Source organism: Synchiropus splendidus, chromosome 5, assembly GCF_027744825.2.
Source record: "Synchiropus splendidus isolate RoL2022-P1 chromosome 5, RoL_Sspl_1.0, whole genome shotgun sequence".
Lineage (NCBI taxonomy): Eukaryota > Metazoa > Chordata > Actinopteri > Syngnathiformes > Callionymidae > Synchiropus > Synchiropus splendidus.
The window spans coordinates 25,338,263-25,351,822 of NC_071338.1; the positions used below are offsets into that span (position 1 = coordinate 25,338,263).

Consider the following 13,560-nt stretch of genomic DNA (forward strand, 5'->3'; position numbering starts at 1 on the left):
GTTTCTGTTTTGCTTGTGAGCAATTTTACACTTGAATGGAGAGCAGAGGAATGAACCCTAAATCCTGTTATCTGACCAGCACAGCATACTGCGCTCCATCAATGCGCAAGTTCACACCTCCAGATCACAGCATATGTTGTGGATTTCTAATGATTATTTTGAAGTTGAGTGGCAATGAAGCTGTGTCAAAATAAATACTGTGGACATTTACTTGTGTTAATATGGGTTTTGATTTTTTTTTTTGTGGTGCACTGTTCACTAATTTTCTCAACAATGAAAAGTGCAGTGTCAGTTTGGGGAGGGGAGAAGTCAATATTTATAGGGTGCATGTGCTTTCAGGGTTTAGCAACTGCCTATATTTGTGGCACTAGTTTTTTTAGGGGGTCACTTTGTCTTGAGAGTACTGTATGTGCGATCGCTGCTTCAGATCTTGAATCTCTGCAACTTGTGATTGTTACCATAGTAGTAAACAAACTGTATGCAGTACAATGTGTCGAACATTAGTTTGTTTCACTGCAATACGTGCAGTGAATGCATACAAACACATTTTTTACAAAATTGTCATGAACTGACATTCATAATGTGCGCACTGCCATAGAGTGGTATCGACATGGTGTAGACATTCTATGAGTACAAGTAGGAGTACTCAAGCCTGGGTATTGAACCAGTATCGGTGCATCCCTTCTTAAAATATTCTTAAAAGTAAGTTTGAGCAACTATTGATGGGGCAGTCATGTGAGAGACAATGACGTGTTTTCGTCATCAAAACTTGATGACGTCATGTAGCTGCTACAAAAACACATTTTTCTGTGATGCTAAATATGTTTAAAATACTCATCATATCTGGCCTCCTTTGAACGCTAAAGGCTAAATCTCCATTGTCAACAACAAATGATTCTTCGAATTTGTTAAAATCAAAACAAAACAGATGAGTTTTAAATGCAGGAACCCAAATAAGTAAACTACATGAAGGTATAAAAAACTGCTAAACTCTGGTACATCTTCCTCTTATCCAAGGATGGGTCAAGGAGGCAGCAGCACAAGTTGGAGGCCCAGATTTTACCCTGTCCATGAACCTCCTCTGGCTCTCCAGGGGGACACTTGCATACATACTGCATAGACCGAGAGTTTGTGAACCATGTGGAGCTTTTAAAAACCGACAGCAAAAATGCTTGGATATGTCCCGTCTGAAGTTATTGAACCAAAATCTGAAATGATTTTGTGAATAGATTTAACAGCTGTCCAATCAATTACGATAGAGCAAAGACCATTGAAAACTACTGTGGGTATTCTAATGTAAACTAATAAGATGACACTGCCTCGTAAAAGTGGTTTTAAGCGAAGACACTGAATTAGATGACCGCAGTGATGAAATGGAATTGGATGGTGGGATTTGTTTGCCTCGTGTCCTTGTTCCCAAAGTCAGATAACTTTTCCAATAAATTTGCGTGCGTCTGCATGAAGAGCTCTCCCTCATTGGAAGAGTGAAAAAGCTCCTGCAGTGTCCTGCCTTGAATCCACCAAAGGTTAGTCAGCATGTGATCCTCTCGCTGCATAATGTCTTGCAGCACAGAAGCAACAGCTAATTACAGTATAACAACAGTCCATGCCGCAGATTCCTCTCAACCTTAAGAGCCGGACACTTTTACCCACAGTTACAGAGGCTCCGTTCTCCTCTGCTGGCAGCTTGGAGCGTTTATCGATTCTCTCCTCTGACGGCTGATTGAATTTTTTTTGCTATGTAATTTGGCAACTCCATCAAATAATTGCTTTCCTCTAGATTGGTGGAACTCTGAAATGAATCACCCTGATATGCTCCAAATGACAATCAGGGCGACGTGATGACATTTTCAGGAGTTCATGTTCCACTGAGTTGAAAGAGTTTCTCATGACTGTTCCAAAACAAAGGCAGAAAAGAGAGCAAGTGTGAGGGCGGGGACTTTTTTAAGTATCTAGAGTTTGGTCAGGTCCAGAATAGATGCTCCAGTCCTGTCATCCCTCTGCTGCAGACGTTTAACAGTTCATTATTAACTTTAACATTAACATTATTTAACGTTCATCAGGAAGATACGTACCCTGATGCCAACAAACACTGAGATTGAGTGGATGAGTTACAAAATAACAGACACATCTGCTACAGCATCGATACAAAAACTAGGACCAAAATTGAAACAATTTCCACACTAAAAATAAATGGTCATTGCTTGATGGTTGGATGAGCCCAGTGGTTGTTGTCTAACTCTTGTTCTCCTCCACCCCAGATTGAAGCATACCTGAGTGACACCCATCTTGAACACTTCATGAGCACCGTCACACTCACTAATACATATCTTGAGAGTGTCCTGGAAGACTGGTTATGTATTATCAACTCTTCAGCCAATGACATAAACAGTAGCAATAATGAACGACATCATGTGCAACATCAATAAAAGTAGTGCCAGTTTTGAACTTTAAAGTAAAAAAAAAAAACATAGGTTATGTAGTGTCATGGTTATTGAACCACCAAACAATGTAGAAGATACTACAAATTAGTTTTCAAACAAGATAAAGTTCCGAAGTGGGTTCACCGTGTTTGTCCACAGAGCTCAGAAAAAAAGGATATATATATATATATATATATATATATATATATATATATATATATATATATATATATATATATATATATATATGACCTATTTCCTCTTTAATATTTGTATTTGAGCCATGAAGCTGCCAAGCAAGCAGTTAGCTGTTGCCCTTATTTAAATGTGGAAGTCTGAAAAGGCATTTTATTTACATTAAACAGCTTAATGTGCAGTTTTTGTCAGTGTGTTCCCGCATAGTGCGCTGCAGCTGTGACCTGCAGTGGAGGCAAGTAGAGTCTGTTTTTCATTATTCATCAGTATTGATGTGGGATACCGTGTTCAAATCTTGTTCAAAATTATACCGGATGTCAACACTATCCTAACCTTTCCATGTGAGTATACAGTGTTTACCTGCACATCACTTAGACTTCATCACTGGGTGAGCCGGCAGGCGGTCCTGATTCAAGGATCACCAAATCTTATTGATTTTGATTTAGACAAAGGAAATATTTCAAATGCTTCACTCATTTCATATCACCATATCAAACGCCATGTCACCATGCCTTCTAGATAAATCACTTGTCTGTTGGAATAAAGGTGAAATGTTCGCAAAATAATCCAGTAGTTCAAGAATGACACTAGCTACACTACAAGTAGGGCTGGGTGATATGCATTTTGCCCGATTCAATATTGTCCTGATACTTGAGTGCTGAATCGATTAATATCGCGGTTCTGATTTATATTGCGATTCTTTGTCTGATGTCAGGTGATGTGATGTCAACCTGCTGCCCAACTTCCAGCACCCATATCTTAACAAAGTTACGATACTAAGTGTGAGTGCATACCACATACATGCACTCACACTTAGTATCATTGTGTTTACAGAGGGATGAGGGTCTGGAGTTTGTAAAAAGGGGGCATTAAACTGTCGTCCGTTCTAAGGCTAATGTTAATAGCACCACAGTCCTCACTCTCTGTCATTGATCTTGCTTTCAGTAAAAATTCTTACTTAGACACACACATCATGCATAAGATAAATGGTAAATTGTGGAAATTTGTACTGGTTTAATGCTACTATTAAATTCTAGTAAAACACTGTTGTTGAAGCTACTGGTGCTTCAGGCTTTAGGATGGTGTTTGACTGTATGTGTTGTCCACGCTGGGAAACGCAGTTGAATGACGATTGAATGCTTTATGCCAGTGATTCTTAACCATAGGGCCGGGGCCCATGATTGGGTCGCTAAAAGTTTTTTTGCTTGACACCTTTGAGCCGTGAGGGCCGCGAGATGCTCAGTTTTAATACATTAGTCACATATGGTGGCAGTAGTGAGTCACTGAATTCACTTAGATTAAACATGGTTGTTGATCACAAATAAAATCAAGAGTAATGAATCAGTTCTATTGAATGGGCCCCGGGTCCATTTGGTCTGGGACAGGTGGGCCCCGAGATCAAAATGGTTAAGAACCCCCTGCTTTATGCCACGTCTATCGAGTTTTTTCCCCCTACTCTACTAGCAACTCAAAACAAAAAACTGTTCTGAACTCTTAACTGACTGCCTCAGTCCTTACTGCAAATTCAATATTTGCTGAAACCTTGTAGTCACCAGCTGCCTCCTCAGGTGACTCATCTAAGCAGCTGTGCCAACACACCTCACATTTCATATTTGCTCCAACCTTGCTGATACCAGCGACTTCTTTGGAACACATACCGCAGGATTAGACTGGATTCCCACGTGGGGAGTAGATCACAGGTCAATGTCAGTGGTAAACCACTGCTATGAGGAGTAGATAACTGAGAGCCCCTTTAGCAGGCCCTGGGGTTTCACTGGTGCGACATGAAAAGACACATATCGCACAGAAACTGACAGGTTATTATCATGTTTCATGCAAGATTAAAAGCAACCAAGACTCAGACATGAACTAGTTATTTTGTGTGACTCACACTTCACTTAGTGGTCAACTCGCTACCTTTCATGTAATGTAATGTGATGCCAGCTAAACAGATGCATCAAGAATAAGATGGTTATACACATACTCAAGTTTTAACACACATAGTGTGAGCAGTCGCAGAGACTTCATAAAATTAAGTTCAATATGGCAAACTGGATGTGGCACACGTGCCTTGAGTTTATCAGGCTTTCCCATCTGCTCATCATTAACTTTGAGTTATGCTGCTTCGAGTCCAGTGTTTACTCCTACCATCCTACACAAGTCACCAATTCCATGGAAGAGCTTACACAGAAGAGAGGATCTTCAGTGAGATGTAAAAAATGCAAAGGGAGGTGAATCTGTTTAGGAGGGATCCCCCTCTCGTGGGGGAGTGACAGATCTGCCCTCAAACACTGGAACAACATAATCGGGTTGGAGGAAGTTCACCTCTTCCAGGGCTCCTCCTCCTCTGGCTCTCCAGCTCTGCTTTACGCTGCTCTTATTGCGGATGCCAGACGTTACCTGCTAGGCTCGCTGCATCCTCCACCTCCCCGATGATGCCGAGAGAATTTCTGTGACCCACAGTGGCGCAGCACATCCTGCGGCTCGTTCACGATGATGATCCACTTCCTCAGGGCAGGTGAGACTTTTCATCATCTGCATGATACAGCAGGGAATAGCACTTAGCCTTGCAGAGCCAGTCCTTTTCATTTCACCGCTGGGATTCTTTCCCAAATGTTTTCGCAGTGCTGAGAACAATGACTTTAAGTGCAATATAGAGCATGCTGGTGCTTCAAGTCTGTGAAGAAGGGCTGTCAGAAACTGTGCAGCCAACTCTAGATTTGGACACACAAACGGGTGTTTGGGTGCTGAAGGTGTCATGTCATAGCCAGAGAGAGGGAGAGAGAGAAGGAGGGAGACAGAGCTTGACTGTCCTGCAGTTCTACACCATGAACAAGTTGCGCTTCTTGTTTTTGAAAGACAAATTCATCAAAGAATACTGATCTGAAGTTTAACATGACGCTGATATTAACTGCGTTAAATGCCCCGTCCCCTCTCTTGTGAAGCAGATTAAGCATGAAAACATAGTGGCCCCACTCTGTATGCGAACCGCACCGGAATCTTCTGAAAAGCTTTTTGGTCTGTTGCATTGTTTCCTCAGATAGAAACAGAATCTATTCATGACCTCAAATTTACTCTCCAGTGGTCCTAAGCAGATTTAAGCGTGGGTGTATGAGAAGAGTTCTCAGGTGGAAGCAGTACCTTCTCTTCTGAATAACCGGAGGAGTATTGGAATTTAAATAGGAAATTTGGGTTTAGGTAAGAATTCTCAGACTCACAGCTGTGCTGAAAGTATTCATTCATTACTGTTTACTGCATTATCATCTTGTTTTGCTCGTGTCAATGTCTTTAGTTCACATCACCAGTGTTTACCTGCGAATAATGTAGCCTTACTTTTAGCCAAAATATCTCATCCCACTCGATTTAAAATAACTACCCCTCAACAATTTCCCCAATATGTAGGGACTTCTTTTAAGACAGTGCAATCTTCACTTTCTTTCACTTGTTTCTAATAAGTATTAAACACATCTATTGCCAGATGTTTTTAATACTTATTTCCCAGTTCAATTTTACCTTGAAGTACTTTTAAATTGTATGCTGTTGTGTTCATAATTGCAAATCTAATCTAATCTAATCTAATCTAATCTAATCTAATCTAATCTAATCTAATCTAATCTAATCTAATCTAATCTAATCTAATCCGACAATGGTTCCAACATCTGACTTTCTACATTCTTCTGTATTGTAGTGTTTTAATTTTTCTAAAAAACAAAACATAGTTCTCACTAAACCCTTAAGAATTTCATATGGACATTGATATATGAACTTTTGTCCGTATCGTTCAACCCAAGAGGAGTGTGACTTCTGACTAACCAGCTGGATTCTCAAATCTTTGGCTGGGTTCATCGTTTCCTGAAGAGAACCCTGCTGCACCACACCGTAGAGTGTGCATTGTTTGAGGGAGTTCTGGAATGTTACTGCTACCTGAAGTTTAGTTGAGCTCATTTTAGAGCTATAATAATGGGTAAACACGACAGTACTGGTGGAAATGACTGGCACCGTGGAAGTCTGCGCTCTCAGAGTGCTTTGCTCGATGAGATGTGATAAAGCTCAGCTGCTGCTTGAGGGTCAGTTGGACCAACTGTGTTCCAGCAACTTTTTTATCCCACACAAAATAAGGTTATGTATGTTTCACTTGGTTTGACACACATGGATCAGTTTCAGTTTATAAACAGGACTACAACTGCTGACACACTAGTTAATAAAACTTAACCCTGCGTTTGGTGGTGGGTCCAAAGATTGCTCCCATGAATCAGCAAATATTCAGAGGTGAGATTCCAGCATTGGTTCTGAACTCCTCAGCTATATTCCTTTCCAAATGTTGGCTCCGCTTCCCTTCAGCCCACCATGAGCTTAATTTGGATAATGGTACAAGGATAAATGAATGAATGAAAAGTGAATACATCTTCTGTCTCTCCGTCCTTGAGACAACTTCACCAGAAGAGATGATCAACTCATCTGCAGATCCCATCCATCAATCTTTTTAAACACGGAAAACAGAAGGGAGTGATGCTCAGAAGGAAGTGTCACATCAAACTGTGCCGCAACACAGACTCAACACTGCTTGTTTGCATGTACTGTGCTGTGTTCCTCCTGCAGCTTGTTAGTGCCTCTGTTTGGTGTGAGGGGAACATGCGGACAACAAGATCAAAGGTTTGGTGAATGAAAAAGCCGCACAAAATGTGTAAATATCTGCTTCGTCACTCTTCTGCAGCGAAAGTTCATTTCCCCCTTCAGGATTATATTGTCACATGCACTGACAGGAACCCTGTACAAACAAATAGATCCACTGTGCTGCAGCATTTCCACAGGATCTAGGGATGCTGCAAATTCCGTGACAAATAGTTCAGAAGTAATGCGGCTAAAAACAAAAGCCTGAAAGAATGCAGATTCCTAATTAACAGGGGATGCTGGTGCAGTGCTCCATGTGCCCAAATGCAGCTCAGCATATTATGATGGTGACCAGTAACAGGCGTGCGTGTGTGTGCGTGTGTTTGCACGTGTGTGTGTGTGTGTTCCAGTGTATATCTCCGAGCGTTCCGCTTTCAGGTCACGTTGTGTGTGTGGGTACAGCACCATTCCTGATTCAAAACATCCTCTCAACTTTTCTGGAAAGGCAACTCATAAATCTTTCCTCCTCTTCATTTTGCTGCATGATGATGCAGCTTCGTGCGTATCGTCCTCTGCCTTTGTGGGACGGAACTTTGCGGCTGTCTGTCTGAGGAGCCATCACTCTCTGCTCCATGGAGAGTGACGCATTTACAGAGAACACGAGACATTTGGCATGAAAAATAACCTGTAACTCCGACATGATTTTCTTTGTATTTTGCTTGGTGTTGCAAACTATTGGATTTAATGCCAATTTATGTCACCACAACTTCTGTGAAATATTGTTTGCAGAGAAACTGACAGATAACAGCATCTCAAAGGATGTGGCACAGTTTAATGATTGACAGCAGCACGGCAGCAAAAGGACCATTTAAGTTTCTGTGATCAAAGAAATAGAGTTGACATATTTTTTTATACGGTGCACCGTATTTAACAAAACAGCTCCAAACATATCCTTTTGTTTCGACTGCAGCTACCCACAACACGCACCCCACTCCATCCATTTCATCTATCACCTCTTCCGTCCCTACTTCGAACCTGTCCAAACCATTTCCTGCCGCGTGTGCTAAAGAAAGCGCAGCATCTTCAACACTCCCAATTCCGAGTCTTTCTCCATTATTCTGTCAGCTGCATCGTCTCCCAGCCATCCATCAAAGCTGCTTTCACTGTCTCATAAACATTCCCTCTCCATTTCTGAGACTGTTGGTGAGCTCAAGCCTCCTCCTTTTACAACCACTGTAGAGATGATGATGGGTTCGGGCTTTACCAGCTGTGTAATATTGTTGGACATTTAATGTCACCAAATTGGTGCGTTCACTGACGGAGGTAAACGCCTCAAGTCAGCTGTGTTTGCCTTATTGACAACAAAAGGTCTTTGATGCTATTATGTTAACTCAGAAGGTCGTTCTGAAACTGAGGAACATTGTGTGATCGAGTGCAGAACAGTACACGGACAGCAGAATCGGATGTCACAGATGAAATGCAATTCAAGGAATATTTAATGGAAGTATTGACTTTTTTTCTGTCGAGTTAGCTCGTACGGAACATGTGATGCTAACTGTTGCTAACTAGGGAGGGTTCGATACCACATCAGATACCGATACCGCAGCTTATGACAGTTCTCAAAGTCAACAAATAACAAAAATGTGTTCAAATTGGAACACATAATAAATAACCCGTCCCATCATCCAAATTATATTTAATAGTCCTGCCATTAGCACTCAGTAGAATAGATGGGTCGGGAGTCCGAAAACTCCATCAACTTTTTATGTGATCTACAAAATCACAGTCAGTTTTTTTTTTGTTCTGGAGGCACTTAGTCCTTCACGGTGACTGAGCTCTTCACTTTCTCTCAGTGATGCCCTCTGTTCACCCGGGAGAACTTCCTCATGCTGTTTTGTAGATGATCAGTTTCCGGCTCAGAGCAGTGGCCAGAATGATGGCGGAAATCTACTGCTGCTGACAGGAGAGCATAGACTTCATCTTAACTGGTGCTAAGGCCCAGTCCACATGAAGATGAAGTTGGTTGCATCAGCACGAGCTGTGAATCTGGCACTGGGTCAACTGGATAGTCAGTGGTTGTAAGTTTGTATGAAGTGTGTGTGAGTGTGTGTGTGTGTCCCATCACCTGGTGAGCCAGGAGCCAAATGCTCTACAACACTTTCAGTACCTCTGTCAAACATCTTCACATGGATCCGTAACAGGTGCTATAGATCAGCCTATTAGCTAGCTGTTATCCTAGTATTGCTACTGCCAATCTCAAAACAGTCGCTCCAAGATGGTCCCCAGAGTAATGATGATGGTGAAGGTGTCAGTTTGAAGCCTGCGTCACTGACACTTCTACTGCAATGTTCTTGCTTTTCCACCCAATTAACAGTGTCATACCTGTTCTTTAAACACCCCAGTCAGTGTTCTGTCTTTTGACCTGAAATATCTTCCTCTTCTCATCTGCTTGCAGCCACAACCTGAGGTTCACGTCATTTCGACACCCAGTGACCGGGCAGATTTCCCAGGACAACATAGAGTACACACTAGACGACCAGTGAGTAACTTCCTCACATGCTGGATGTTTAATCTGGGATGTACTAAGGTGTGATTTAGAAGATCAAATTATTGTGAAAGGTCAAAGCTGTGTGGAGAAGCGCCTGAAGTTTCTCGCCTGAGGATTCATTTTTTAATAGATTCTTCTTCTTCACATATGTGAGGTGTGATCATTAATATTGTTACCTGCTCTGTTGTAATCCTAAAATATATTTTGGAATTTTCTTTTCCCCACAGAGGGAGTCATATATCAAGTGCCTTTTCCCTGTATTTCCCTGCGTTTTTGTTGGTCCTCATGATGTATTGCTTGTTTCATGCCATTGTGTGGAAGCAATCGGAGTACAGCAGCAGTTTAGAGCATCATAAATATGCAGCAACCTTCAGGTGTTGCAGCATCCCGTGCCAAACATAAATTCCACTGCAGGCGGACGCACCGCAGCGCACATGCTTACACGTGCTAATTGAACTGCATAGTTCATGTAACACGAAACTAATTGTGTGATCCTGCAGCATCACTGGCTGCAGCTCTTTGTTAAGACCGGTCCAGGCTTGGATTTACAAACCATCAGATGCCTCCCTTGCTCATTTCCATCAGTAACACGGCACTGTTACTTTGAAATGCCACTTGTAATCTCTTTAAGCTTGTAAGGCTTTGCGGAGTTCCACGCTCCACTTCTTAGAACATGAGAAGCATGTCAGTGAACGGTGCGTCTGTGAAGACAAACTTTGTTCCCCTCTGACAAGCTGAGGATAATAGAAGTCGGTTTTAATTTCCCTTTGTATCAAAGCAATGCGGAGAATGAGTCCTTACATGTTTCAGGCGCTTTAACTGATGTAGTCATTTCCACTCAAGTGCCATTTTCCCTGCTGCAACAGCGTCTTTTTCCTGAAATGAAAGAGAAGCAGAATGGACGTTTTGTGCACACAGAATTACCTATTTCATTTTGGATTACTTGGAAGAGCAATTGGGTTTGGTTTGTGCTCGATGATACGTATTCTAATGGCATTTTAAAGGAAGTGTCTTAGTGTTGTATTTCAATAAAAGTGAACATATACCTGTAATTTTATTATTCAAGACTGGGTTGTGGGTGAGGCCCAGAATACTGAAACATTCCCAGGTCAGCAAGAGTCATGACCACCCCAGCACATTCTGGGTCTGCCCCAAGGCCTCTACCCAGTTGAACGTGACGAGAGCTCATCACTAAGGAAGAGTTTAGGGAAGCCGACATGACAGGTGCCAGCGTACAGACAGCAGAGCTTCTGACCCTACCAACCCGAGGGCATGTGTCGAGTATAGCTCACATAACAAGGAAGTTTCTGTGGTCACAAATGAGTGTTCTATGAGCCTGTTTACATTAAATAATGAGTTTTAGAGTGTGCGGCTGCGGTGCGTTTACAGCCTTGTTGGCAGTGTTTAATATGCTGTAACTGTCCTTCATTCACCCACAGAGTAAGTGGTGATGCAACCTTTAGCAATGGCGGATAAAGGAGAAGTGGCAGGACAACACCATAAATGAGTGGATCAGCTGACGTTTGGAGACATAGTTTAGGAGTTTAGGAGGCCAGATTCAGATGGGTGGGACATGTGGAGATGCGAGTGAATGAAAAAGGGAAGAGGAAACAACCATTGAGGTTCATGGATGAGGCAGATGATAGGAGTAGGTGTGACACGATAGGTTATTGTGGAAAACTTCCTGTGGAAACCTCTGATGGGAAATGGTGAAACAAAGTGGCTCTTTTGCACCTCAATACTCTGCTTGTCTCCGTGGCGCCTTATCACTTGAACACGGCGTAATGGTGACTTATGTCGGATAAACATTGTTATCCTGACTTCTGTCAACACCACTCGGATAAAGGTCTGATGATTTCAGATATTTGCTGGATGGGTGCTCCACTCTGCTCATCCTCTGATTCAGACAAAAAGCAGCTGCTGCTGTCACACGCCATCACCTGACCTCTGTGAGGTCAATGATGACCCTGCAGTACTATCCAAGTGGAGACTGGCTTCCTGCTTGATTTCCACAGCGAGAAAGATAGCGACTGTCTTGCAGACTAACAGAGTCATCACACTTCTTCTGTCGCGGTGTAAATCTGCTGCTTTAGTGTCCCACTCACAGAACAGTGTGCAGAGGAGGACAGCGCAGTGTGCCACCACAAATCTCCTGGGAAACCTTTGCAATGACTGCAGCGGTAAACAGTATGAACGCCTCACATAAAAAATAAGATTCCGCTGATACCACGGCAACATCCTCTAAAAAAGCTGGCTTCATTCCAGGGCGTAAAATACTGGGCAGATATCAGACCCTTTTGCTTGCTCCTGTGATACCGACTTTATTTGAAGTATCTGGGTTCTGTGAGTTCAAATTGGACACAGTGGGAGCTGTCAACACCCCGAAGGCTGGTGTTGTGGTTTCAGGAAATAGTCGTATCCGTTGTTTCTGACAGCTCAGCAAAATGAACTCATCACAACATCACATCCTCTCACTGCACTGGTGCCGCCTTTCTCCTTTCTCTGTCCGCACAGTAAAAAATCCCATATGTCCCAGCCGGCAGCCAATCAGAGCCCCCCAAATAAGGTCACAGAGACGCCACAGCCTGTGACCTCCACAGCAGCGGAAGCAAACTCAGGCGTAAAGGTGAGGATTCTTACTTTTCTCTGAGGCGTGCTGGAGGACAGGTGGCTGGTGATTTACAAAAACAGTATGGAGAGTTTCAAGTGGAAAATGATAAATGTATTTCAATAACTGACATGTACCATGGACAAGGCAACTTTGGCAACAATTGCTCGAGGCGTGGAAATAACAGAAATTAAACACAAAAAAGCACTCTGCGCAATTGTTGCCATGTACCTTTGAAATGGGTTAAAATAAGAAAAGCAAAAACCTGGAAACTCATTGAGCTGCATGTCAGCATGTTCGTGTGTAAACCAACTGCATCACATTGAGATTTTATCCTTTTTTTTTTAGGATGAGCAGTTTTGCTATTTTAGTACTGGCAAACCTTTAGGTGGAAATAGATGGTGATTTTAGTTGCTCCTACAGATATGATGATGTCTTCTTTAAATCCTCATGAGTCAGTAATATTGCTTCCTTGTTATCCCACTGACATGTAACACCCTAAAGTGATGCATTGTTAGACTCAATTGTAGCTGGTTTACATAGCTCCATAACCAACTGTCTTTGTTTTTAGCATTTTTTAATGAAGCTGGATCTCAATTTTACTATGTTCCACTTGTAGATGATTGAATAGAGTTAAGATTTATTTGAATATCTTTATATATGTTTTGGATTTCCACACGTTTCTGTTAAAAAGAGCTCGGTGATGATCAAACGCATCCCGACTAAACCGCTCATGACTTCAGTGGCATCTAAAATGACATCCCCCCAACATCAAGATATCTACTCCTTCTGATTTGTGCAGAGCTCCAGAGGTTCAGCCAAGGTACACAGTTTTGGCAAAAGAGATAATGCCATCAAAAGGAACCTCAACGTCCCGGTGGTGGTGAGAGGATGGCTGTATAAACAGGTAGGATGCAGTGCAGCTGCCAGACACTCACACAACCTGGGCTCGTCGGGTAACCTCTAACTTTGAAGCTGAAACTGATGCTCAATTCAGAATGTAAAAAAAGAGAGCGATGAAGAGATGAGACGCAGAGATGAAGATGGTTGTGAGCTGTAGATGCACATTTTGGTTTTATGCAACAAGAGCACTCCAGAGTGTCAGTGCTGCAGCACTCAAGGTTTGGTCCCCAAAGACCCATTCTGGATTTGTTTGGCAGTAATGGTTGAGGTAC

General features: G+C 42.3%; 1 protein-coding gene across 11 annotated transcripts in view; it reads left to right on the plus strand.

Annotated features, from left to right (window-relative positions):
- Nucleotides 1–13,560, plus strand: part of plekha7b (pleckstrin homology domain containing, family A member 7b) — a 64,907-nt gene that overhangs the window by 22,238 nt on the left and 29,109 nt on the right. For 10 of the 11 annotated variants that reach the window (XM_053864767.1, XM_053864766.1, XM_053864771.1 and 7 more), the window contains 3 exons: nucleotides 9,685–9,768; nucleotides 12,292–12,403; nucleotides 13,188–13,292. In XM_053864767.1, the coding sequence (XP_053720742.1) occupies nucleotides 9,685–9,768; nucleotides 12,292–12,403; nucleotides 13,188–13,292 (301 nt within the window). Of the gene's footprint in view, nucleotides 1–4,938; nucleotides 5,137–9,684; nucleotides 9,769–12,291; nucleotides 12,404–13,187; nucleotides 13,293–13,560 lie in introns of those variants that run through there. The other variant, XM_053864774.1, reaches the window with a different exon arrangement.